Genomic DNA, 27,121 nt, shown 5'->3' on the forward strand with positions numbered 1-27,121 from the left:
TTACATCTAGATAGTTATTTACTTGGGATACAGCGACGTTTTAATGATGTATATTGTACTGCTGCTGCAATAAGTAGTAATCAAGGGAAATGGTATTGTTTAGATCAGAAAAGAAAGTGGAAAATTGCTTAAGTTCAAGTATTGGAAAAGCCTGCAGCTAAAAAAAATCCTAAAGGAATCTAAACCTTCAGAAAATAAGTTTGGTGGTTTGTTATGAAGCTTGCTAGAATGCAGATTTATTTATTTATTTATTTATTTATTTATTTAGCATTTTAGTTATTTAATGATAAGATTTTTTTATGAAACAAAATGCTCTGTATGTATTTTTAAGGGGCGGAGAAAGATAAATCTAAAATTTAAATCATCCCTCCATCATTTCACTTAGGGTAGATGGGTGTGTTTGCTTACGTTGCTGGCATCTTTTGAGCTAGTCTACACAATGAATAATATTCCAACATAATTTTGGATGCTTTTGGCAAGCTGTGGCCTCGGCCCTAGCAACACGTTTCAAGCAGCAACATTCTCTATTTGTGAATGGCATAGCAGCCGTCCAGGTTTTCGTCAGGCAACAAAAAACACACGTACATTTACATTTCTAAAGCAGAAATTATTTCCTTGTATTCGCACCGCACCCGTCACCATTTTTTGTCCGAAGTGAAATATGAAACCTCTTCCTGGTCTTGGATTTATACAGTACATTAAAAGAATGAAATGAAACATTCATTTGTGCTGAGCATGCTGATCAAGCCTGCAGAAACTCCATAGAGTATAGTCATCTGGCCGATACAGGTATGTATGATTTAAAAATATTCTACACGGTAAAATGTTTTGAGTTTTAACGACAGTGTTTATTGTTTTGCCCGTACACCTTTTAAAAAGGCTTTGGAGGTTTGATGCTTCGGTACATCTTGAGTGAGTAGAACTCTAAAATGTATAGTTCGGAGAACAGTCAGAATGTTACCTTACATTGATACTTATTCAAGAAATGCCATAACAAGTTTTTGTATTTGCATGAAGACAAATAGCAAATATTTGCCTTCACAGATACTGTAGCTAATAACAGTAGCAATAATCAATTTTCTGATACACTTCTGAAATCATTGAGAAGCCGATGGATACATCTGTGTAACGTGTGTTGTACTGTATTGTTGAAAACTGACTTGTTCCATGCATTGTCTAGAGATTGCAACTTAAAAAAAAAATCAATCTATAGAGAGAGAGGGAGAGGTTTCAACCCCAATACACTTTGAATTAATGTTAGTATTTATAAATAATATATAACCCTCAAACAGCAATGGAGGGGTGGGGGGAGCGAGGAAATAAACAAAAACTGATATATCTATCTGCCTCACCTTAATAAGCTGAGTGTGTTAAAGATTCCACCTCTACCTACAGTATATGGGGTTGAATTGTCATATTAAGTGTCAGAGAAAAGAATAACATTTAGATTAAGGAAAAGGAAGTCATCTTAAATATTTCATCACAATTTTCTTCCCTGTATTGCAACATTATTTGAATTGCGCAACTTGAATACAAGTAAATGATATTACTGGTCATTCCAGCATACCTTCAATGGTCATCCAAGCTATTATAAAAACATTTTTCAGTGTTTCAGGTTGGCTGTTTTCCAGTGCTGCATTTTAAGTGATTCTTAGTTCTGCATCCCAGCTGTAGTATTTATTAAGGGGCACTTACTGTTGCAACTGCCATGCAGATTTGAGGAGTGCAGTAGTATGAAAACTTGGAATGGAATCTGAGGTCAGTGTAGGTGGCAGCACTTTAAATGCACTTGTTAGGAAATGTGTATTGCTAATCAGTGTTGTGCTTGTACGGTTTAATCAATGGAATCAAAATAATATCTACCCTGTCTTATAAATTTGATGTTTTCTGTCAAACACTGATATTCCTGTGTTCATAGCAAACCAAACAGATTATTGTTCTTGTGTGGTGTGGGTGAGTAGTCACTTCCTGCTGTGGTGTAAGAGTGCCACTGGCTGTACTGCTGTACCTGTAATGTTGGTATTAAATACCTTTTAACCCCCAAATCTACAAGTCTCTAGAGCCCCAAAACTCTACCCACATGCAAAACCACAACAAATTTCATTTTAATAATGTTTTGTACACTGTCACCATATACACTGAAATTGGGTCAGATTCATTAAGTATTAAGGAATTCTGCATCTGCATAAGGTGAGACAGTTTTCTTGAATAATACAGACATACAGTATACACTCCATTTTCTATTATTAAACTCTCGGCCTGGATGATGTGAAAAAGCAAACCAAAAAAGGCAAGTCTGGTTTTCAAGTTCAAAGATATGTACAAGACAAGATATGGGGTGACTCAGCATGTTTGCTTTATGTGGTTGTAGGAGCTTCTTCATTGAAATATGTCGGAGAGTGAATCAGTGGGGAACAGTGCGATGGAGAGCCCAGGAGAAAGCAGTCCCAAGGCTGACAGCGGCACGTCTCGAGTCATACTAGTTGTATTCCTGGCTCTCCTGATAGATCTGCTGGGATTCACTCTTATTCTGCCGCTGCTTCCTTCAATTCTGGATGACTATGGGAAGACAGATGTAAGTACTGTATTTTGTTGTTTTTGTTTTCTTCCAACTTCTCAGCAGTACATTTCCTGCTCGTAGACTTTTTTTTAATTCTAGAAATTCAAAATGGTTAAAATGAAGCCTTAAGCAGTACCCATATATCAGTTATGTATTACAATACACCTGAAACATATATAAATGTTAAATATTTTTGGCCACTTTTTATATATTTTAAATATAGATATGTGTAAAATAAGTTTATATTCCAGAATATGTTCAGAAGAACCTTTTAATATATAGCAGGGTCAGAATTGTAACTACAATATATGTATGAAATATAATCAAATATGTACCTGATATAATTCAGATTTATTTATTTGACATATTCCTGCATTGTACACCAAAGGGAGTGTACATCAAACTGAAAAAGTGCTTAAATGTGGAAATTCATTACTTATTCTCTATATGGAAAATAGAATCATAAAAAATAAAAATAGGTTTTAATCTGACATTTTCTATTGGTCAGTTAATCATCCAGACTGCGATCGATTAATTTGCTAGTGATATGAAATTGTACTGAAAGGCAAATACAAGTGCAGTAATACAAAATATTAATATAATGCTATTTAATGCAAATGTTTCATAATGCCAGCTAATGTTTAATATACTTTAAAATAATTATGTACATGTAATTTGACGTACAAGAGTTTTAGTGGTGAGGAGAGGAGGATAACTAAAAATTGAGGGGTTTCTTTTTAATCGGTGGTGTGGAGGATGGTTTAAAGGTGTGTAGTGCTTTTATAAGCAAAAAAATGGGGGGGGGGGGGGGGGGGGGGGTCAGATTGTCTGTAGGTCTGTAGGTCACTGTAGGTGAATCACTAAGCCAGCCAGTGTTTCAGACAAATACGTTTTTCAATACAAATTTTCTGATACCTGTTCAAAGAAATATGTTGAATAAAAAGAAAAATCAACTTACAACAGAAATGATAAACTTGACTTTTTTTCCTCATTCTGAGATATTGTGAAATATTGGGTATACCTTCCAGTAAGTACCCTCCGCCATTTTTCAAGATTTCTTTTTCACGCACTGTTTTTTGATAAGGCACTGTGACAAGCAGGCTGTAGTGGTGATGTCAGACCTGGAAGAAACACACAGTACTGCAAAGTGAAATGTGAATTGCGCTGCTGCGTGGTTTAATAATGAACAAAATAAAAAGGTTTTAAACAAAAACAGCACACTGGACTTGCGGCTAAAATAAATAGACAAACAAAACAGATTAACACTTAAACGAACAGTGGAGTAACAGACAAACAAAAACGGTGAGGCAAAACAAATAACAATTATTCTTTTAGTTTCTTTTAGTTTCCTTTACTCTCCTTCTCTCTCCCGTTCTCTCCTCACCGAACACCCAACCCCGACGGAGTGCTTTGTGCATCTATATATAACTGTTGTGCCGGGATTCAATTACTAATTAATTATTCACTTGAATCCCAGCACGTGAACTAATTCTGTGCAACCCCGTGCTCACATATTATTACATACTTTAAATGCACGTGAAGTGAAGTGCAATCCCCGTGCCTAAATACAATTATACATTTTAAACACTCGTGCTCATTACCCACATTATATCCCATGTACCAACTACAATACACCAACATTAACACACTACATACAACATAAAACACAAAAATACACACAGGGGCGGGGCACATTGCCACAGGCACTCAAGTAGACAAGATTAATTGATCAATTGTTCTGTAATCACTCAAAGCCCACAGATATGATTATTCGATTAATCATTAATCGATTAAACCCCATAATTCAATATATATTGTTTTTATATAGTAAATATACTGATAACATGGCAATAACTTTTATATATAACAGTAGCGACTCCTGACTTTAATAAGTGGGGAGGCTATATATATATATATATATATATATATATATATATATATATATATATATATATATATATATATATATATATATATACAGTGGTTGTTTTATTCAAAGCTGTAGTGGTTAAACTGAATACTGTTATATGAGGATGAGGTTAAATGTCAGCAAACCTTGCAAAAGAATTGACAAAATGAAATTTACTGAATGGATAAGTATTCAGCCCCTTAAGTCAGTACTTGGTAGAAGCACCTTTTGCAGCAATTACTGCTATGAGTCTTTTTGGATAGGTCTTACTAGCTTTGCACAGTAGGATGGTGACATTTTTGCCCATTCTTCATGGGAAAATTGCTCCAGTTCTTATAAGTTTGTTGGGGATCATCGATGGACTACAATCTTCAAGTCTCGCCATAAATTTTCGATTGGATTCAAGTCAGGACTTTGACTGGGCCACTCAAGAACATGAATTTTCTTCTTGTTCAACCACTCCAGTGTGGCTTTGGCTCTGTGCTTCGGGTCATTGTCCTGCTGAAATGTGAATTTCCTCTCCAATTTTGGCTGACTCAAACAGGTTTTCCTCAAGGATTCACCTGTATTTTGCACCATCCATTCTCCCCTCTATCCTGACAAGCTTCCCAGTGCCTGCTGAAGAGAAGCATCCCCATAACATGATGCTGCCACCACCATGCTTGACAGTTGGGATGGTGTTGACTGGGTGATGTGCAGTGTTCGGCTTGCGTCAGACGCAACGTTTGGAATTTAGACCTAAAAGTTAAATTTTTGTCTCGTCTGACCACAAAACCTTTTTCCACATGTCTGCAGTATCATCTACATGCTTTTTCGCAAACTCCATACGTGCTTTAAGATGAGGCTTTTTGAGTCATGGCTTCTTTCTTGCCACCCGTCCATACAGGCCAGCTTTGTGTAGGGACTGGCTTATTATTGATGTGTGAACACTGACTCCCATCTCAGACCTAGAACTCTGCAGATCTCTCAAGGTCATTGTTGGCTTCAGAGTGACATCCCAAACCAGTTTCCTGCTTGCCCAGCTGCTCAGTTTGGGAGGGTGACCTGATCTGGGTAGTGTCGGGTGGTATGATGCATCTTCCACTTCTTAATGATGGACTTCACTGTGCTGAAAGGGATAATCAGCGCTTGTGGAAAGGTGAGGAATTCATTGACACAGGAGACAGAAATTTGTAGTGCTAAACACCACTTGGGTGCAGTATTTATTATGCACCGGCAGGTGGCACTATACTGTAGGTCCGCCGTTCCCAGATACCAGCAATGGTAACGAAGAATGACCAAATAGACACTCGCAGATACCTAAACAAATAATAATCAAAAACAGAAGGTACACAGGAAAAGAGAAAATAGAACACTTTTAAACAAAACTGCAAAATAAAGTTGCTGCACTCTGCAGCGTTTCCCCGACCGTCGTTAGCCGTACGGCCTGGGTCTTCGTCCTACACTCTACCGTTCCCTCTACATATTCTCATACACTGTTGGGGGTCTGCCCAAGGGTTCCCCGCTCTCTGTATTTTTATTTTCTTCTCTTTTGTTTTTCTTTTGATTTCTTTCTCCGTCCGTTCATGGTCTCTTAGAGCAGCGCTTCCACTAGCTCGTTGTCGGTCTAGAGGGGCAGAGCTGGGGGAACAACAGAGCGTTATTTGATAGGTCCAGCAATCCCCCAAGACCCGCCTATCAGCCACTCTGAGAGAGGGAAAGCCAACACACCCTCTTCCCCACCTCTCCGTGTCATTGCCATGACTGACAAGCGGATCTTACGAGGCTGCTGCCCTCTTCCTGCAGAACCATGCATACGCCAGACAGTCAGCACAGATCTCCCCTGTTACAGCGCCCTTGACATTTTCTTGTACCCTTCTCTTGCTCTGTGCCTTTCTACCACTTTATCCCTGACTTGTTTCGAAAGCTCCTTGGTCTTCATGGTTGCTTTGTTGGATCACTATGTGAGTTGCAGCTTGAAAGTCTTTATATACCTGAGGGAAGTTATCTACAAGTTAAACCACTTTGAGTACACACAGGCTGAAACCATTTCACTAATTTTGTGACCTTTCAAACAAATCATTTGCACCTGAGCTGATTTAGGGCTGCAGCAAAGGGGTTGAATACTTATGCAACTGAGATTAATCTGTTTTTCTCTGTAAATCTTACTTATTTATATTCTACAGTATATGCATTTTTTAACTTTACCAATGTGGAGTAGTTTGTGTAGATTCTACATGTAAAGGCTAATTTATGTACATATGTACGCTCAGGTGCCAACAAAATGTGAAAACTTTGCAGGGGGGTGAATACTTCTGCAAACCACTGTATATATATATAATTTTATTATATGCAATAAAACATGGCACGTTTCAAAAGGTACTTCGTAATTTAATAAGACATGTAATACAGTAATGTCGTATATGCAGCACATAAGGCAAGCAACTGAATATAACAAAAACATTGTGGACTTACTTAATTGATGAATCCTGAGTGATATCATTTGTAGAAAAAATATTTTTACAGCCCGTGGAAGATTTTTTTAAATCACTGTAGCCCACAGAAATCCACTGGAAAGATAAAGATGGTTTCAAAAACCAAACAGCGAATACTCACACTCAACCATTTCGTTGTTTCGTACCACAAGCAATTAAAAAGGCAATTTTGTTTTGGTCCTCCCTGTTGAAGAAGGTCCAATTTAGGCGTTGGATGACCTTTATTGTTATTTTTTATTCTTATTTTTACCTCAATTGAAAGCGAGGAAAATGGCGTATGAATTTTAAAAAATCTACAACGTACTGTATAGAAATCGAAATTTAAGCGAGTAGCCACACGTGACCCATTACCTGCCTGTCAACAGATACGTCAAGATTAAATCTAATTATGAAGCTAGCTGCAAACTTGCATCATGTAGCCAATACAAATATATTAAAACTTGACAGACAAAGGGTGATTGCAGGTTGAAGACACACAGAATCCCACACAGTTTGAGGCTACGTTAGCCAATAGCAATACAGTAGACCTTGGAAAGCATGACATAAGGTAAGCTTTTTTTACTTTTACAAAACTACACGTAGGCTTAGCCTCTGTAGCATCTTATGACGAGCCACCACTAAGATATAATATGAAAAGGCTAACTTGAAAACACAATGAGAACATAGTCACTTGAGAGCTATTGAATGACCTCTATGTGAGAAACATAATTTACTTGCTATAGATGGAATGATTTGGAAAGAGTCTTTGGTTTGCCCATGTGACCAACAGAAGGTTCTGGATTTTTGGTGTTAGTTTGACATCCAGAGCTGCTGTTTTAGATAGTGTAGTATAATGTAAATAAGGGACATAATTCAGTTATATTTATTATTACCCATGAGAGATAGGTAGAGGCACATGTATGCTCATATGTCATGTACAGGGTACCTGAATTTAATTAAACTACTGTGATGCTGCGTTTACACTACCACCTCGAACCTAAGCCGACTCAGGTCCAACTGATCACGGTGATTCTTATCATTTTTCACATAGCGTTTAGACTGCGGTTGTGCCCTGAGCCGGCTTAGGTCCGAATGCGCATGCATACCATCTAAATTACAATACGTGCTCGGTGACGTCATAACAACCACTGAAGGGATGACGAGTTTTCCCCTCCCCAAACCACAAAGGCGGAAGAGGCAAAGTAGTATTACAAACAAACAACACAGTGTCGTGTTCATATTGCGGGGACTCATCTTAAAAAATATATACACTTATCTTGCAGTCTACAAGAAAAATGGTTATTCGTTGAGACAGTGTTTGACACAACATAGCGGTTCCTGACCCATTTGTTATGTGAAGGATTTCACCTTGAGTAAGATAAGTAAATTTGCTGTTTATTACTGTAATAATAATTTTTTTCAAAAGAACTCTATTCCATTTCTTCACCAATATTATCTCACCTTTATTAAAACAATCTTTATTTAAAACTTAGAACATAGCATGTAAATGCAATTGTGTAACAGACAAACTATAATTAAAATGTGCGGAAAGGGGGTAGCACAGTTCTTTCGCCAGACCTGCCGCTGTTTCTCGGTATATGTACTTATTTTGTGTTTACACTTAGTGTGCACTCTGGATTTGAGTTTTGCCCCACAACTCTATGACAGCTCTGCTTTCTTGCTCTCCCCAGGTCACGCCGTGGTTGTCAGAAAAAAAAAAAAAAAAACATTTGAAAAAAAAAAAACTATTCAATTTTTTTAAGCTAATCATTGGTACAATCAAAATAATTATTTAAATAACAATAAAAACAAACAACAGAAAGACGGTGTGTGAAAGCGTGTTTGAAACTAAACCAATAACTAACTGGTTTACAATAAAATAACTGGGAAAAACACAATCCACAATAGTTTTTGTATAAAATTATTTTTGATAGCATTTTTTAAAATAATTCTCACCGATAGACTCAAATATTACACTTTTGTTTCTTTGACGTCCACCGGCATCTGCACCTGTTTAACAAAGCAAAAGTTTACATAGCCCAATGTATGGATATTTGGGGTATGTACACTTTTGATGACAACTTAATAATAAAACTTAGATATTTACAAATACTCCCCAATATAAAACAGTTAATAAATTCAAATATTCAGGATGCTTGTGTATCAAGTCGTTCTTCTCTTTTTGTGACGCTGCAACTGCACTGCAGCTTCTTCCTGTTTAGATTCCGTGGGAGAGGAGCCGAGCGGCCCTCACGTCGGGTGAGTTTACACTGCCTTTCAGAAGGGCCTAAGCTGGCGCTGAGCCACGTCTTTAGTTGGACGTTTTTAGGACAGCTAAGAGTAGGCCGTGTGCGTTTACACTGCAGAAAAAAGACCCGAGACAGCCCAAAGCCATCCTAAAAACAGCCAGGGTAAACACACCATGAGTCCTTTTGTCTACCTACAAGTACAGGACAGGCACTATAGTAAAAGTGGCAATATAACAAAAAATCCAGTACACAAAAAAAAAAAATCTGTATGTTAGCAATCCAAACATTTTATCTTTCAGGACATCCATTACCCTAGTGTGGTGTATAGTAATTTGCTTATCGGGTAAAGGTTATGCAGTACTAACACATGATTTTTTTAGCTAAAGTAGGATACATAACTAAACAGGATTAATTGCTTTTGGCAGGATGGTGTATATCAGTCTCTACAGAGCATCGTGGACTGGTTTGGTGAAACGATAGGGGTTCCTGTTGAAAGAAAATACAACAGTGTTCTCTTTGGAGGTAAGGTGAGATAGGTAGGGGACTAGGGGTGTGAGGATTATTTAACTATACAGTACAGTAAATTGCAAAACAGCTGAGTCATGTAATTCAATCCTGTAAGTGCTCAGCTTTTGTGGCATTAAAAAATTCCATGCATCATAAATGTTTTAAATTCTATTTTCTTACTTCTTTTAGTATGAACAACCATTTCTATGGTCCTTTATTAACTGTGATGAAGATAATTGTTAATTTGGAATCTAGAGCTTTTTCAAGTACAGTACAATGCTACTTATTATATTGTTGTTTCCTGGTACTGTGCTTTCTGTGCTGTAGATCACATGGTCTGCTGGCAACTGGAACAATGGATATAAATTGACAGACTAAATAACTAGGTGGATTAGCTAACTGCTCAAGTAAAAACGTGCCTTTTAGTTCAGTTTGTACACAACAGGTTTGTCAGTTTAGTTTGTGCTGTTACTGATGTATGTTTTTTGTTTCTTAACATACACAAGGTCTGATTGGCTCCTTGTTCTCTCTGCTGCAGTTCCTCTCCTCCCCTCTCACTGGCGCTGCTTCTGACTATTTTGGAAGAAGACCATTAATGATGATTTCAACAGTAAGTTTATAGATATTGTTTCACTGTCTGTCTGTCATGTGATTTCACCAGCAATTATTTTTGGTTACAAACCTGGTGATAGGTTGCTTGGTAAACTACACAAGGCAAGTGTCTCGTTTGTGCTTTTTTTTGCATGCTCAAAATGCACCGACAGTAAAAATATATCATGAGACAAGTGATACAGCAGGTTTACACACGTCAAATTGATTGCTTGCAGCATGAAGATGGCGTCGCAAGCAAAATAATTGCCTTGTGTATCATGGTCTTAATGGTCTACACAGTTGAAGATCTAAATGCTGCCAGCCTTCAACTCTGTATTATTCTTGCTTGTGTTTTCCCTCGGGGGGGATACTGTGAAAAAAAGGTCAGCGGGAGTTGAAGAGTTGCACCGTTTTAGATGTATCATTGCTTAGATGATTAAAATAGACCCCTACTGTACCAAGCTATTTGAATAAATAATAATAATAAATCAATTATTACATCACTTATACTGGTCGTATATATATTACATTTGAAACATAGGAAGAATGGAAATGTTTAAATGTTATGAAGGAAACATCTAAGTGTTCATTTTTACTTTTAATAAATAAAAACATGACATTTGTAACCTATTTGGTATAAAATTACTTCCAGCTACGGTATCTGATAGGCTATTCCACTGATGTGTTAATATTTCAGTACAGACATATAGTTAGGTATGGTCACTTCTGTTTCTTGTATTTTTTTTATTTGTTTACAACAATTGGATTTTTTGACATTAAACCATTTTATAAGCATACAACACACTCCAGGCTGTACATTCTTACTGCATTCACCATTGATTATTCTCTGGGTAATATAAAGGCAGATCGATTAATGTGACCATGTAAACTGGGTATTTCTGTCCTGGCAGGGAACCCTGGCTATAGTACTGTACATCGGTTCTGTGTTTGTGATTGCAGGTGGGGTTGATGGCTTCTTATGCACTCTGGGCTGTTTCCTGGAACTTCAGTGTCTTCCTTCTCTCGAGAGTGGTTGGAGGAATCTGCAAAGGGAACGTCAGTCTTTGCACAGCTATCATTGCTGACCTGCCATGCCCCAAAATGCGAAATAAAGGAATGGTAAGACTGAAAACTGTACTATACGTGAACAAGTAGGTCTGTGTGGAATAACAACACTATTGCAGTTCTTAGGGTTGTACAGTGATACATTACCATAGAAACATATTGTAAAGACTTTCCATTCCTTGATCGGCATCCAGAGCCCAGCCTCCAGCAACCTATCAATCCCACATGTGATTTTGCTAGTGACTGCCCCAAAACATGGCAACAAGAAAGCGAAATGTAGGGAATTGAATTTAGCAGGGGACCAAGCCAGATTACTGAATAAAACCCATAAGACACCTCCTTTTGAACAGACGGAAACTAGTTCCGGAAAATATGGACTTTAATTGGTTTTATAGGGACGCACCCCACCTACAAAATGATTTTGTTACTAGTATTGTCAAATTATTAATTTGTGCACTTTTTGAGTCATCCAGTTATTAGGATCGGGTAATTCAAGATAAGTGTAATTACTTTTATGTAACCAATTCCCAAATGAAAAAATGTTGAATGAAAATATCTGTTGGCTTGTGTTCTTCAAATATACTCTATAGTATAGTATAGTATGTTAAATACTTATCACATTTACCCTGGTATCGCACCTTGAATGACCCTATTACATAATATACTGAAGCAATACAATTAAAAATAAACGTTCATTTCATTCAGATTGCCTTTGCGGTCATGAACTCCTTCTTCAGAGGACAGGCGGGGGTATTTCATAGCCACTTTATAACAATAATATCCCATTGTTCAAATAGAAAATATTTTATAGTATTGACACCATAGACATCGGAAAAGGTATCACAGTTGCGAAATTGAAAAGAAGAAAATAAAACTAATAGAAACAGTTCTTTAACAGTCGGTGTGGGGTTGGCTTTCTCCTCTCTGCTTGAGATTGCCCATAATGCAGTGTGCACCAACGCTGCCGCAGTTGATTGGTGTTTCCACTGGGTCCTAGTGGAGACTCTATGCAGACTAGTGATTATTCAAATAAATTATTGAGAAATACAAGTTTTAGTACTGCTGCACTGTGAGGGGGACATTTCCCCATCGTTGAAAAAGTGAGGGGGACATGTCCCCTGTGTAACTTACGCCTGGTGCACCCTGCAGGATAAAGAAAGTATTGGTTTTACACTTCAAGCTGCACTGCATGATAACTGCGGTATACTGTACTTTGCTTCACTTTCAAAGAACTAAATTGATAGTGAAAGTTCAGTTTTTTTGTAACTTACTATATAGGAGCATTAGGGATCACATTTTGTTATGTTCTGCCCTTGAATTATACTCAAACCTAACATGGTGTTTTTTTTTTTTTTTTTTTTAAGGCCATGATTGGTGTTGCCTTCTCACTTGGTTTTACTGTTGGCCCAATGATTGGTGCATACTTTGCTATGAACACAGCCAAGGGGGAGATATTTTACCTCAGCCCAGCACTGTTGGGCCTAATGTTTTCTACTGCTGACTTATTATTCATCTTCCTAATGCTTCCAGAGACGCTTCACAAAGAAAACAGAGTGAGTTATTAGAGACAGATAACATGTAATGATCTTTAATGATGTAACACAAACTGTCATATGTTCTAGTGCTGTTAGTGGAAGCCTCTTTTTTCTAGACCATTATGACTAGGCTTGCTACTTTTCGATATTAATTGGGTGAACTCGTTAAACATCAAATTTGTTGAAATAAATGTAAATAGGATAAACGTCAGTTTTGCCATAGGTATACGGTGACAGTTACAGTTACTTGTTTGATTTGAAAATGGGGAGTAAGAGGAAAAACACTTCATGAATATTGTGCACAATATCCTGACCGATGGCTGAAGTCTCTGCGGCAGGACAAAGCAAGCCTGTCTGCATTACCTTCCAGTGACTCTGAGTCCAGCTGTGCTGTGCCTGAAGCAGGAGAGGGGGAGCTCAGACTCCAAATAATAAGTGCAAGTTAGTTCTGTTCAACTATCTAGTGTTTTGTTCTGTGCATATTATTTTTACTCATAAATTTATCCTGTAAAAGTCTGTGTAATACACTTTTATATGCTGTGTTTTCTACAGTTTGAGACCATTTTTAAATCTGTGTAAGATTTATATCTATACAAGGTATAACTCTGCTGTGAGCAAACGTTAATTCAATTAGAGTGTTGGTAACCATGGTTTTGTTGCATGTTGAATATGATAAAGGGGTTTCTCTAAGTAAGATGTTTCTCAATGGCATAAAGAGTCTGGATGGAAAAATAAAGATAAAAAAACCCGGTAAATTCTTTTTAAATAAACACCTATACTAATCGTCGATTTGGCCAAAAAATAAAAATCGAATAGCAGCTAGCCTAATTATGACTCGCGCGCTAAAACCAAGCTCAGTCTGCAATCCATACTGTACTATGCCCATCATAGTTAAAGTTGGTGGGGGGCTGTAAAAGAAATGAGGGCTTTTATTATTGTGATAACTAAATAGACTCTCAATAGCTTTACTATGCTGCATGCATTGTGCTATATGGGTCAACAATCCTTATTTTTGTAAATAGTAGCATATTATAGTTGAGATCCCATTGATTTGTATTGTTATATGTCAGCATGGGGAAAACAAGGGTACATTAATACACCTATCCAATGGCTGGGCATGCTGGAATATGTATGGCACTTTGGACTCGCAAAAAAAAAAAAAAAAAAAAAAAAAAAAAGCTTGTTAAATTACATTATGCACAGTAAGCAGAACATGATTTAAATAGTTTGAATAAATTCCACCTTTCCCTTGAACGTTTCAGTTATTTTGAGTTCAGCCTATGCATTTCCAAGACTGAGCTAAAAGTAGACTCGTCCAAGGTCACACAGTTAGGATCTTCCGCCAAACGATATCTATTTAGACCAAAGGCCTGCTTCCAAACAATTGATCCATTTCTTTTACTGAAAGCAGTGAAACAGCTTCCAAGAAACATATTCAGCCCATACAAGAAGTCTAATTACTTTATAGAATTACTCATGTAATCTAACATAAGCTGAAATCTCTGTTGTTTCTCAGGTTTCATCAGTGAATTCTGGGTTACAGGAATCGGTTGACTTGCTCAGCCCAGTGGCACTATTTCAGTTCTCTGCTATTACTAGAAGAAAGGATTCTCCTTCAAAAGAAAGTAAGTACCAGTTTGTTCCTTAGTTAAGAATAATTAGACATCATTGTTTAATTTATTATTATACTTATATTTTCATATAGTAGTTTGATCCATTACTGGTTTTACTACAAGTTTAATAAGATAAGTGTGTGACTTGTACACTGTGGCTAATCAAGCATGTATTAAAACCTGGAATGGGTGAAACTGCTTCACAATAAAGAGTTTTATTTTCATCCCTGAATTGGTATCCAACACTGTGAGCACATCTGACATATATACATTCTTTCTCCTGTGTTGCTTAGGTCTGCAGAGCCTTAAAGTACTGGGCTTGGTCTACTTTTTCTACCTGTTTCTCTTCTCTGGACTGGAGTACACACTGAGCTTCCTCACTCATCAGCGCTTCCACTTTACCAGGTACTCTTTACAGGATTCAGTTTAGGTTGAAACTAGAAAGAGGGATTGAACATGCGATTAATTAGGAAATATATCAGGGCCCTTATAGCACCGATTTGGTATGGCAAGTTTGCAAGGTGACTGTTTCCTCAATTATTACTGCCTACCATTTTTTCAGAAATTATAGGCAATTCAGTCATTGAGGAGGTGGCAGAAGGCAGTGAGAGACGGAGCAGTCCTGAGGTTCTTCGGTAGCTGATCCACCAGAGAGGGGCTAGGGAAGAGAAAGAGCGGGCACGGGAGGATGGAGAGTGGAGGGAAGGAATGACTAGTCAGCCAGTAGAGGATGAGCAGAGAGGATAGAGAGGGGGATTGGAGGTGGGAGGGGGCAGTGTGGTGAAGAGAGCGGTAGGCAAGAACAAGGGTCTTGAATTGAATGCGAGCAGAGATAGATACGCAGTGGAGGGTGCGAAGCAGAGGGGTAGCATGAGAGTAGCGAGGTTGGGAAAAAACAAGACGAGCAGCAGAATTTTGAATGAGCTGAAGGGGGAGGATAGCCAAAGCAGGGAGACGCAAGGACAGAGTTACAGTAGTCTAGAGAGTACAAGAGCTTGGGCCAGGAGTTGGGTGGAATAAGTAGTGAGAAAAGGACAGATTCGGTAGATGTTGCTAAGAAAGAAGCTGCAAGTGCATGTCATGGAAGAGATGTGTTGCAAGAAGGAGAGGGAGGGGTTTTTAGCAGAAGGAGATGGAGAGAGAGTGATAGTCAAGGGATACTGAGATGGAGGAGGGAGAGAAAGCAGCAGGAAAGTAGAGGAGGTCAGATTTAGAGAGGTTGAGTTTGAGGTGGTGTGAATGTGTCCAAGTTGAGATAGCTGAGAAACATTCTGAGATGCGGGAGGAGATGTGGGAGTCAAAGGAGAGAAAGGAGAGGAAGATCTGGGCATCATCAGAGTAAAGGTAGTAGGAGAAGCATTGAGTGAGAAGAGGAGGGGTCTATAGGGCAGATCCCTGAGGTACACCTGTAGAGAGGGGGCAAAGAGAAGAGAGAGCCATGCCAGGAAACCTGGAAAGAACAGTTAGAGAGATGGGAAAATCAGGCAAGAGCAGTGCCTGATATCACCAGGTCAGAGAGAGAGAGAGGAGATGTCAAAGGCAGAGGAGAGGTCAAGGAGAAATAGAATGGAGGAGAGGAAGGCAACCCAAGCACAGAGTCAGTTACTGAGAGGAGGATGGTTTCCATAGAATGCGTAGGACGGAACCCAAATTGAAGAGGGCCAATCATAGTGCTCAGTGAGGCAGGATGGCAGCTGGTAGAGTTTTAGAGGGGACTGGGAGGAGAGAGATAGGGCGATAGTTCTGGGCAGAGGAAGGGTCAAAAGAAGGTTTCTTAAAAATGGGAGTGACACGAGCAGTTTTGAAGCCTGAGGAAAAGGAGCCAGAAAGCAAAGAAAGAAGAGCGGGCTCAATGGATTGGAAGAAGCAAGTAGGAAGGGGTCCAGGGTGCAAGTAGTTGGCCTGGAGTCCAGGAGTAAGGAGGAAAGGTCCGAGTCAGGTAGAGGTGTGATCGTTGAGAATGAGGAGAGGAGGGGAGGCAGGAAGGTGAGATGTGTTCAGGTGGGGAGGGGGAAGGAGAAAATCATCTGGAGAATAGCTTCTGAATGTCCTCTACATTGGAGCAGAAGAAGGAGGCAAAGTCATTGGGTGTAAAGGATGAGGATTGGGGAGTGGGGGAGGGTTTGAGGAGGGAGGAAAAGGTGGAGAAAAGTCAGCGGGATGATAGATTGATAGTTGGAATGTTTGGCAGAGGTAACGGCTGTCGACAAGAAGGAGAGGAGGGGAGCAGTTGTGGTCTAAATCAGATGGTTCCTTTGACCTCTTCCATCTCCGTTCAGCAGTGCAGAGGTCATTACGGGATGAGTGGAATGTAGATAGCCAGGGCTGGAGGTGGGGGTGGGGGGCGGTTGCGAGCAATGTGGAAGACGATAGGTCAGAAGGAGTCAAAAGTTGTGGTGAGAGAAGAAGAAATTGTTATGATGGCTGAGTTTGCTAAAAGTTGGGAGAATGAGTCAATAGGGGGAAGAATGGAAAGAGCAGAGGAAGTAAAGGTGGTTGGGGGAAGGGAGCGGAGATTACGGTGATAAAAGAGAAGTGGGAAGAGAGAGGGTAGAATGAGTGAAATGGAGATGAAGAAATGGTCAGAGGAGGAGAGGGGGTAATAGTAGGGGAAGGAGGAGAGCAGTCTCTGGAAGAAATCTGGTCCAGCTGGCGGCCAACTTTGTGTGGGAGGCAAGGGGAAGAGTTAGAGAGAAAAATAATCAAGAAGAGGGAGGAAGCCAGCAGTTGGAGAGATGAATGTTAAAATTGCCTAACAAAATTATAGGAATAGAGTGGTGATAGAAGAGAGAAAGAAGTCAGGCTTGTCAAGGAAATGAACAAGGGGAACGGGGAGAACAATAAAAAGCAGATGACAGGAAGAATGCTACTCAATGGTGTGAAACTCAAAAGTGCTGACAGAGATGGAGGAGAGAGTAGAGGGTATCGAAGTTCCAGGATGGAGAAAGTAGGAATCCAGTTCCCCGCCACCTCCTGGAGAGCGTGGAGAGTGAGAGAGGACATGGAGAGAGGGAGAGCAGCTGGAGTAGCATTGTTCTTGGGGATGATCCATGTTTCTGTAAGGGCCAGAAAGTCGAGAGAGAGATGAGAGGCGTAGGCAGCAATGAAGTCAGCTTTGTTGCAGGCTGACCGTCAGTTCCAGAGGGTGCCAGAGACAGAGAGAGAGCAGGAGGAAGGAGTAGATGGGGGCAGGGGCAGAGAGATCTGGATGGAGTTAGAACGGTGCTGGTGAGATATTTTGCGAGCGCGAAAGGAGTGGAGGACTGGGATAGCACTTAAGTTTCTTTCATATAGTACAAACCCAAAATAATTCTGGGAAATCACATTTAAACTGGTTATATGTCTCCTGTTGCAGCATGCAGCAAGGAAAGATGTTTTTCTTCATTGGAATTACAATGGCTGTCATCCAAGGAGGTTATGCCCGAAGAATCAAACCAGGAAGTCAGATTAAAACCGTCAAGAGGGTGAATACAAGGACTTTTGAAAAATACCTAGCCTAGGTTTCTATCCATGATTTTTAAAACAAGAAAACATATAATAGCTCAACCAAAAATTATGTCTTTTAGGCGATAATCCTTTTGATCCCAGCTTTCGTTCTGGTTGGTTTGGCGTGGAATGTGACTATGCTGTACATTGGGCTGTTACTTTACTCATTTGGTAAGTGTCACAAATTCTGCTATTTTGTGCTTTGAAGTCTATGATGCAAACAAAATCATTTCAGTAAATTGTACCTAATATATATTGCTATAATTTTGTAGGTCTCAGATTTTCCTATATGAAAACACACACATTACGATAAAGCTGAATTTTATTTTTTAATGGTCATTTATTTGAAGCTGGAGAAGAACATTTATCATTGCAGATACTTCAGTGCTGCACTTCCAGCCAATTTCCTAAAGTCGCATGAAGGAATAAAGTTGCCATTGAAAACACATCAGTCATAGGAAAAACACTGATTGGTACTCACATGTGAGCCAATGTGTCTAGCTTCTGGGAGTTTGAGTTCCTTTAAAGAAAATAAATGGTAAACTTTTAGAATGTTGAGTTGTTTTTTCTTGAAGATATAACATATTCCTTCAACTTTAAGACACCACTTTTTTAACCAATTTTTTTTTTTCAAAAAAATGGCCTACATCTTAAATTCCAGCACAGTATAGTGATGCATGTATTAAAATTGCCAACAAAAGATGTGACTGCCCAAGTACACAAGCAGCAACGTGACTGACTGGCAGTTGAAAGGTTCCGTAACAGTTATCCTGCAGAGCAGACTCTCCTCCTCGATGTAAACAAATCCATCTAATCCGACCTCCCTATTTTTCTACTTGCCAAGCAATACCACAGTTCACAAAAAGGGAGCAAAACATGTGCAAGTAAAGACAACTGAAAATGAGAAGCAGCGCATAACTGTAACACTCTGTATAATGAGCAGATGGCTGCAAACTACCTCCATACGTCATTTTCTTATATGAGTACATGCATCTTTGTAAATGCATCTTTATTTGATTTTTTTCCCCTCAGGTTTAGGATGGGAAATTTGGGCTGCATCTTAAATTCAAGGACATCTTAAATTCGAAGGAATACGGTATATATTTAAAAAATGCGCTCAGGAAGAGTCATTGTATAAAAAAAGACACATTCAGAATTATTTTTCCTACAAGGACTTAAACTCCCAAAAGCAACTCCTATGTCGGATGCGTTCTTTCAACAGGAAGTACAGCATAGAAAAGAGTGCAAGATACACTCTCCAATTTTATTGTTTATAAATAAATGTTAAAAATAAAAAGTGATCTCCAGTGGGTGGTATGTCTAAATATGACACATTTTCAACCCTTGTGGCAATAGTCAGGTTATACATTGTGGATGCTTCAAGAATTTTCATGGAATACTGGGTGTATTCCACAGGCTGAATGTGCCTTAACCAACGAGCCCATGAAGGGCGTAATTTGGAAAGATGAGATTTGCCCATTAATTCTGTTGCTGGATTTTAATGAATGTAAGACACATTACAAAATTAAAGTTACATTTTAGTGTTGAAGACAAAAGTACAAGCTATCTTTCAGCACTATATTGTGCAGTCCTAATAGATAACAATTTCTTGCTATCAGACACAGGAACAGGATGCACCTGTGGGAATTTCACAGATAGTGTTTCACATGTAAGATGTAAGTTTATCAGGGCTGTCCAACAGATGGCTCTTGAGCTATGTGACTCTTTTGAAGTAGACTTCAAGGACAATACCTAGTCTTAGGTATAAGTGTGCAACGGTTATGATTTTCCCAAACCGAACCGAAACCAACATTTGCATAAAATTCCAAACCGAACGATTCCGGCAAAATACTAATCTAAACCGATTTTTTGGGTTTTTTTTTTTTGTACAATGAAAAAGCATTGGAAGACACAGCAGTAAGCCGGCGGCATTTTGAGGAGCTCATCGTACACTTTGCTGCAGTAAATGGTTAATCTTAACATCCCTTAATAATTTTAACGTGGTAACATAAATTAAAAGTTATGGCAAGTTTTACCTGCTTGCCCTCAGTTGGGATAACTGCAGCTTCAGACTTAGTCTGAATGTTTAGATGTCTAGAGATGTTTTCTTTTTATTTGATGAAAGGTGGTGCTAATACCAGAATATGCAAACTGTATACTGTATAACTGTATACCCTAACCCAGAGGTTTTCAAACTGGGGGTAGCGCCCCCCTAGGGGGGTGTGACAAGATTATCAGGGGGGTGCAAGACCTGACTAATAAATATCTGATAAAACAAGGTGCATCACACCAAAGCTTCATTGAACAATATTCTGACACATGTCATCGCCTCTTAGCACCCAAACTGACATGTGAAGGTAGAGACGTGAACGTGACTCAGATGTTATTTGTTCTCGCGAATGATCAGCTGTGTTAATGTTAGACGGCAAACAATAAGAATGGAGTGTTTTTCTAAAACGTAAAGTTGAGGATATTGATCCAGATGAAGGAGCAGGTAAAGCCAGACAAAAAAAAAAACAGGAAATGCCAACCTTTTCACTTGGACTTGGGATTTACATGTATTGGTCCTGATGAACATCAGCGACCGCAATGTGTTGTCTGAGTGGATGTTCTTGCCAATGATAGCATAAAACCAAACAAACTAAAAGTAACGCCATCTGGAGACCAAACATCCTGCCCTCAAAGATAAAGTCATGAGATCTTTTCGAATCACAGCTCTTTCAACTCAAAGGACAGAGGAGGTTAATCGAAGAAAGCAGCGCTACACCTGCCAAAGCACTTGAAGCATCGTACACGGTCCCCTACCAAATAGCAACAATTGGAAAACCTCATACGATTGGTGAAGGTCTTGTGCAGCAATCGAAATGGAATCAATAGTGTGTGAAAGGAAAGTTGCTGATCAGTTAAGTCTCGTTGTTTTTTTTAAACAATTCAAAACAGCGACATTTTCCAACAATTTTGGTGGGTTAGCGTCCTTACATTCAACCTAATAACTTAATGTGATGTTTGTCTGAAATAAACTGCAGCTTATCGAGATCATGGCTCCATCAAATATGCCACTTGCTTTTTTCCCATTCTGTTCCACCTTTCAACTTTGTGGTGTTTTTAACTTAATAATAATAATAATAGTAATAATAATAATAATAATAATAATAATAATAATAATAATAATAATAATAATAATAATAATAATAATTACAGGGCTCTACACATCTGCCGTATATTTGAAAGGTAGTACCAAAAAAACATTTTTGTGACAAACATCTCTTCAAAGCATTATATATTTACCATAACCTACATATTTCTTATTGCATCGCTACTCTGTTTTAAACAAAAGTTATGCAGAAGAAAATCCTCTCCAAAGTAATCAATTACGTATGAATACTCTATTATTAAGCTCTAAGGGGAACATTGTTATTGTCGGTATGCACATTTCACAGTAAGACATACATCAAATCTAACCTGTACACACATGCAACTTTTCTACATACTTCTTTTGGATATAACAATGAAAATGAAACACTGAAGAATTAAATCATGAGTCGTTAAATGATTGAGAATACAACGAAACAAATTCATTATACAATTAACATTGCTGTTTTCTCAAGTCGACGTAAAATGTCTTAACTCTTAATAGCCAGGAATATAACTAGCAAACCTCTGATTATTAACAAAGCTCTTTACTTGTCACACATACTTTTACAGCTAGTTTTCTGTGTACTTAACTTAATAATAAGTTGATAACAGTACCTGTTTATTTTGAGCGAATATAAGACTGATCACGTAATGTGGATCCAGCATGTATCCAACTGCAAGGTGGAAGCCTGAACTGAAGGCAGATATAGTGCTATTTGATTCACTGGCTGCTCCGAAAAAGCAAGCTAAATGGAATGTTGAATTTCATTAGCTGGCTGTGATGTAATGCTTTGTCATTGATCACTGAGGTGTAAGACCATGGGAAGAGCACTTTTTTCAAATTACTGTTTGTTTGAAAACATTGGAGAGGCAGAGAGAACAGGCTGAAAGGGAACAAAAAACAAAAAAAAACGTTATTAACCGATAAACAAAATCTTGAATGTCGTTTTCTTTCCAGAACGTAATAAATGAATTTTGTTTTGTCTTTTGTTTCTGTGCCATGAAAAATATATATATATATTTTTTTCGTTTATCATTCCAGTTTCCGTTCCATTTCGAATCCCTGCCCCAACGAGAAATTTTGACAGGTACATGATAGATAAAAACAGAGTGGAATTGTGGTGTCGATATTTGTACGGATGGGGCAAAAACCATGAGTGGACACAAAAGTGGACTTGCAGCTTGCGTAAAGGCTGTTGCACCACATTGTGTATGGCATCATTGGTGGAGTTTCCATGCATGTTTTTTTTTTTTAGCTCGAGACATTTACTCGAGAAAAATGTCTCGTGCAAAATGCTTTTCGGCTTTCCATTCGCTCTGTTTATTTTACTTGAGAAAACACGGCTTTTCATCCGACGTCATGCAAATAAAGAGTAAAGGTGGGGATTGATATGTAAATTAGCTACGCATAATGCTGTTTTCATAGATGGCTCGTGAAAATGTTGTTTCCATCCGCACACAGAGAACTGGTACACGAGAGAATCTAAGCTGCGATTTCTAAATACCTAGTGCCTGGTTGTTTAATAATATGTTTTACTGCTCTTGCCCAAATTGTTTTTCAAATTTCATTAGTGGGGTGTCATGTCGTTTAGTAGTGAATACTGTTTCAACCAATTTATCTTATGACTCATTAATTAAAAATGAACTCAAAGGTATCAAATTAAACTGACCAACAGGTATTGCGGATCACCATGGCTGAAAACCGGCAGAGACATTTTATAATATATATATATATATATATCTTTCATTCAGGCAATACAGCATATAGGGGTTCAGGTGATGCTGCGTATACTACCCTGGCTTAGAAACCTTACCCGTCCGGACTGCTGACAGCTGCTGAGGAAGCATTCAGCACCACGCTTGGGCGAGTACGGGTAGTGGGCACTTGAAAAGGGAGGTGGCAGATACTGAAGTTGACTGAAGTGCAGCATTAGTTTGTTCCCAAAATTGCCACTGCCTGCTGTATCCTGTACAAACTTGTCAACCAACAGAATGAGGTGTACAGGAATCAGCGGCTGCCTGTGAGACAGACGGGGGGAAGGTTACCTCAACCGCCAGTTTCAATTGGACAGCAGCGATCTGAGGAGGCTTGTGCTGTCAGAGATTCTCTTCTTTCTTTTAAATTGTGTTGGATTTACTGTTGTGTTAAATATTAATGATGCAAACAAATAAAACACAATCAATGGGTTAATTTGCAATTTTATTTGGTCAGTTCTTAGAGGGCATCAACAACTTGTTTGTATATATATTTATTGCACTGTTTTGGGCGATGAGCTGGCTCATGACTCCCAGTTCACCAACTATATTTTAACGTGGAGGGCGGACGTGCCTTGTCTTCGGACATAGCTAGTATAAAAAAAAAAGCACAGGAATTAATTCAGTTACATTTACTTGCTCTTTGTGTTTAACTTTAGCGTAGTTTTTTACAGCAAGGGTATTCTCACATTGAAGCCAACATGTTGATTAAATATACACATTTTGAAAATCATGAGCTGCAGTTCTACTCAGACGTGATTTGCCACTTACAACCACTTTGTCATATATTTTTGGGTTCCTGATGCCAATGGTGGTGGACACAACACACTGCAAGAATACACTTGTATTTTTAAACAGGGTAATAACTGTATGCTTTATTATCAAACACTCCACTTTCAAAAAGGTTGTACAGCTCTGTTCCCTATAATAGTTGCTTCAGAGGCTTTGTCTCTAATCAGATTTAGCGCTGCCAAGACACCCTGGAAGGTAAAATACTTTAATGGGAATGTGTCTAATAAAATCAGCCACAATAAGAAATTAACAGAAGCACCTTAAAGCACTATCAATGTAAGCAAGAGTGTAAGACCAGCCAATCACTGACTTTTCTTGATATACATTTATATAAGAAATGAAGAGGTGCTGCCTACATGGTACTGCTGATAAACATTAAAACAATTATGCGAGTTTATTCTGAGGACTGAACAGCATCTAGCTAGAGCTATGACATTCTAACATTAACTTCAGCTGGCTTACAGTGTTTGCAGCTATACCCATAAACATCCAGTGAGTGGGTGCTGGTTAGTACAGTAATTTTTAATTTGTTAAATGGTTTAATTACAGCTGCTGCTACTGTTGTGCCATGCCTGTCCACACTGGTGTCTGCATATGGTAAGTTACCTACATGTATTGCACATATTTACTGTTTATACGCCAAGCTAACAAGCTAAAAACATAGGAAAACATAGAAGCAGAAGTATTACAGTAATAGACACACGTGGTATTATTACCAAGCTGTGGACTTTTTAAAATCTATATATTCAGTACATACTTTTGCCTATAGATTTTGCAATAAAGCAAGGCATGTGTACAAATGCAGAATGACTGGGTGGAATATTTGCATCTAAAAAAAAAAACACAAGTCTAATTCACAGGGTTTTTTTTGGTAACTGAGATAGCAATGTTACAGATCACAGATGAAGGAGCAGTAAAGTTGTTTTTATGGGTTTTATTTGTCGGCTATGTGTACCACATTCAAATTGAAAGCATGGACTTGTGCTGTAAATGACAAGTTATACCCGAATGGCTCATAGTTGGAACACTGATTCTTTCCATGTAGCCAACTAAATCTTTTCCTCGTCTAGGGTCTGCTAGTCAGAAGGGGACTGTGATGGGGATTCTTCGCAGTCTGGGCGCTCTTGCAAGAGCTTTAGGACCGATTATAGCATCAACTGGTATGAGAACATAAAGATATGCTTAGATATCTCTCAGTTAATGTACTCAGCATTCATTTCTGAAGTCCTGATTTCTACTTGCAAGTGGGTCCCTTCTTGGCCTAGAGAACAGGTTTACCTCCCTCTTTTTTGGATTGTAAATCTGTAATTATTTTATATTACTGTAACAATTACAATAAATATAAGGACTGGACTTGGCGCTAATGGGTGATTTACTTCTTAAGGTATTTTGAATGGAGTGCAGAATCTTAACTTTCAGAGGGGAATAAAATAATCTGCAACATTACAAAAGTAGCAAGAAACTAGAATTCCTATCCTGAAACAAAGTCCTTTTTTGCTTCAAAATTGAGCAGTTTCTTCTTAACCTCAGAAAACCAGACTATTCAAAAAGCAAAAAAAATATATACTTTTAGTAATTGCATGGAGGAACTTTCAATAACACTTTCTAAACAAAAGCCTTGAAAATAAAACTTGTTTTAAACAATTGTGGTATGTATAAATGTATGGTGTTGAGAAATGTTTCAAGGATACTGGGGAACACAATACTAGATGGTGAGTAGTACAGTACTACTGCAGCAGGTATTTCTGCATTCAATTGTGTGTCTTTATAAGGCTAAATATTGATTTCATGTTTTCTGTTTAAATTTGCAGTGTATTGGTGGGCTGGAGCAGAGATATGTTTCATTATTAGTTCTGCCTTCTTCATTGTCCCTCTTGTGCTTTTGAGGCTTATCAAACAGACAAAAACAGAATGAAGGGAAGATTTAAGAGAAACTGGACAGGATGAGGAAGAGCCCTGAAACACTGCTGTTCTGCAATGGGCCCTGGAGATATAACTGCAAATAAAACACACAGGAAACCTGTTTACTGTTCAATACTTTTTTTTAAAAGAAATTATATTCTACATTAATACTTTTTATATATAAAGTAAATTACACTCAAATAAAAAAATAAAACACTGCTGGATTACTATAGACATTTTGTATATGTGTGCATATCAACTGGAGCCCTTAAAGGGAGCTACAGTACCATTCTCTCTTATGTGATGTAGAGGTTTTGGTTTAAAAATGATCATGAGGATCCAAAATCTGTACTGAGCTCAGCAGTAAAGTGTGGTACCAAATCTTCTGATCTTCATAGAGTATATGTTGCTTGAGTAAAAGGTCAGTTGGATTCTCAAGTTGCATCACTACAGTGAAACGAAACCATGCTGAAGGAGGGTTGATTTAGCACTACCATAAATGTGCCCATAAGGGAAATTGCATTTAAGTGCTTTATATGGACATCATTTGTCTTCTAGAAATGTCCAGCCATCGAGATTGTAAACATCAGAATGACAGCATTTGCAGAGTGACACATCTTGATGGCATCCTTCAAATCAGTTGGTTTGTTAGTTGAAGAATAATAATGTTCACTTTAAGATACACTTACAGGACTTATATCGAGATCATGCAAGTGCCTTTGTTTTTGTATACACTTTGTTTTACAAATAAATCACTTTAAATTTGTATGTGTCATTTTGTGGAGGAAGTTCCCTTTAAACAAAGTTTGGTTGCTCTATAAATATGTTTAGTTGTTCATCTGTACAGTAATCTCACATGCCAAGCAGTGTTTGAAAAAGGTTAAAAGTAATCTTGAATTGTCACAGAACACATTACTCTAAACCCTTTATTGCAGAAGACAACACAACATACGCGCAAGTGCTATATAAGCACAAACACTTGTTCTTTGAGACAAGACACCAATAATGAAGCTCAGGCTAGTTTTAATACTTTGACACATCAAAACTTCAGTTCTGTGTATTATTTACGTGCAGCACTTTGATAATGGGATACAATGATATTTACTTGAAGAGATGGCTTCAGTAAAGGCAGACTGAATATACTTACCCAAATCAACAGCAATTTGCTCATAAAATAAAACTCATTTTTAGTTTTAAAAGAATTTTATTTGTGGATGAAACAAATGTATATTCCAGAAATGTGTAACAAACCTATGTGGAACTTGGTCATAAAAAGAAAAAGTACAAATCAGAAGTTAAAAATAGTTGCATATGTAGTAGGACGAGACTTAGATCACTTACGAACTCAAAATGTAGCTAATATTTAGTACTATTATTACATAAAACTCAGTAAAACACATTATAGTAAAACAATGAAAAAAAAGGGTACAAAGCCTTCATGTATAGAGGACATATACGGTTAAAATACTAGCTCAAAGCCATTATGCCATGCAGTCCTTCAGAAACATTTGTTTTAAGTTTTTCAGAGTGGTTTGTTACAACAATAGGCTGGCCTGTAGACTGGTCAAG

General features: G+C 38.1%; 1 protein-coding gene across 2 annotated transcripts; it reads left to right on the forward strand.

The window, feature by feature from the left end:
• Positions 1-28: 28 nt before the first annotated feature.
• Positions 29-26,318, forward strand: LOC117420693 (major facilitator superfamily domain-containing protein 10-like). 2 transcript variants are annotated; one of them, XM_034034225.3, is made up of 13 exons: positions 29-789; positions 2,372-2,575; positions 9,597-9,693; positions 10,185-10,288; positions 11,230-11,388; positions 12,699-12,887; positions 14,386-14,494; positions 14,776-14,887; positions 17,838-17,946; positions 18,049-18,139; positions 24,200-24,247; positions 24,721-24,810; positions 25,462-26,318. In XM_034034225.3, the coding sequence occupies exons 2-13, from the start codon at positions 2,390-2,392 to the stop codon at positions 25,563-25,565; spliced, it is 1,398 nt and encodes a 465-aa protein (XP_033890116.1). In that variant the 5' UTR covers positions 29-789; positions 2,372-2,389; the 3' UTR covers positions 25,566-26,318. The 2 variants fall into 2 exon arrangements, with proteins under 2 accessions (XP_033890116.1, XP_058882263.1); XM_059026280.1 differs by lacking the exons at positions 29-789; positions 2,372-2,575 and adding an exon at positions 8,312-9,181.
• Positions 26,319-27,121: the final 803 nt, after the last annotated feature.

The sequence above is a fragment of the Acipenser ruthenus genome, chromosome 1 (assembly GCF_902713425.1).
Source record: "Acipenser ruthenus chromosome 1, fAciRut3.2 maternal haplotype, whole genome shotgun sequence".
In the NCBI taxonomy this organism is placed as follows: Eukaryota; Metazoa; Chordata; class Actinopteri; order Acipenseriformes; family Acipenseridae; genus Acipenser; species Acipenser ruthenus.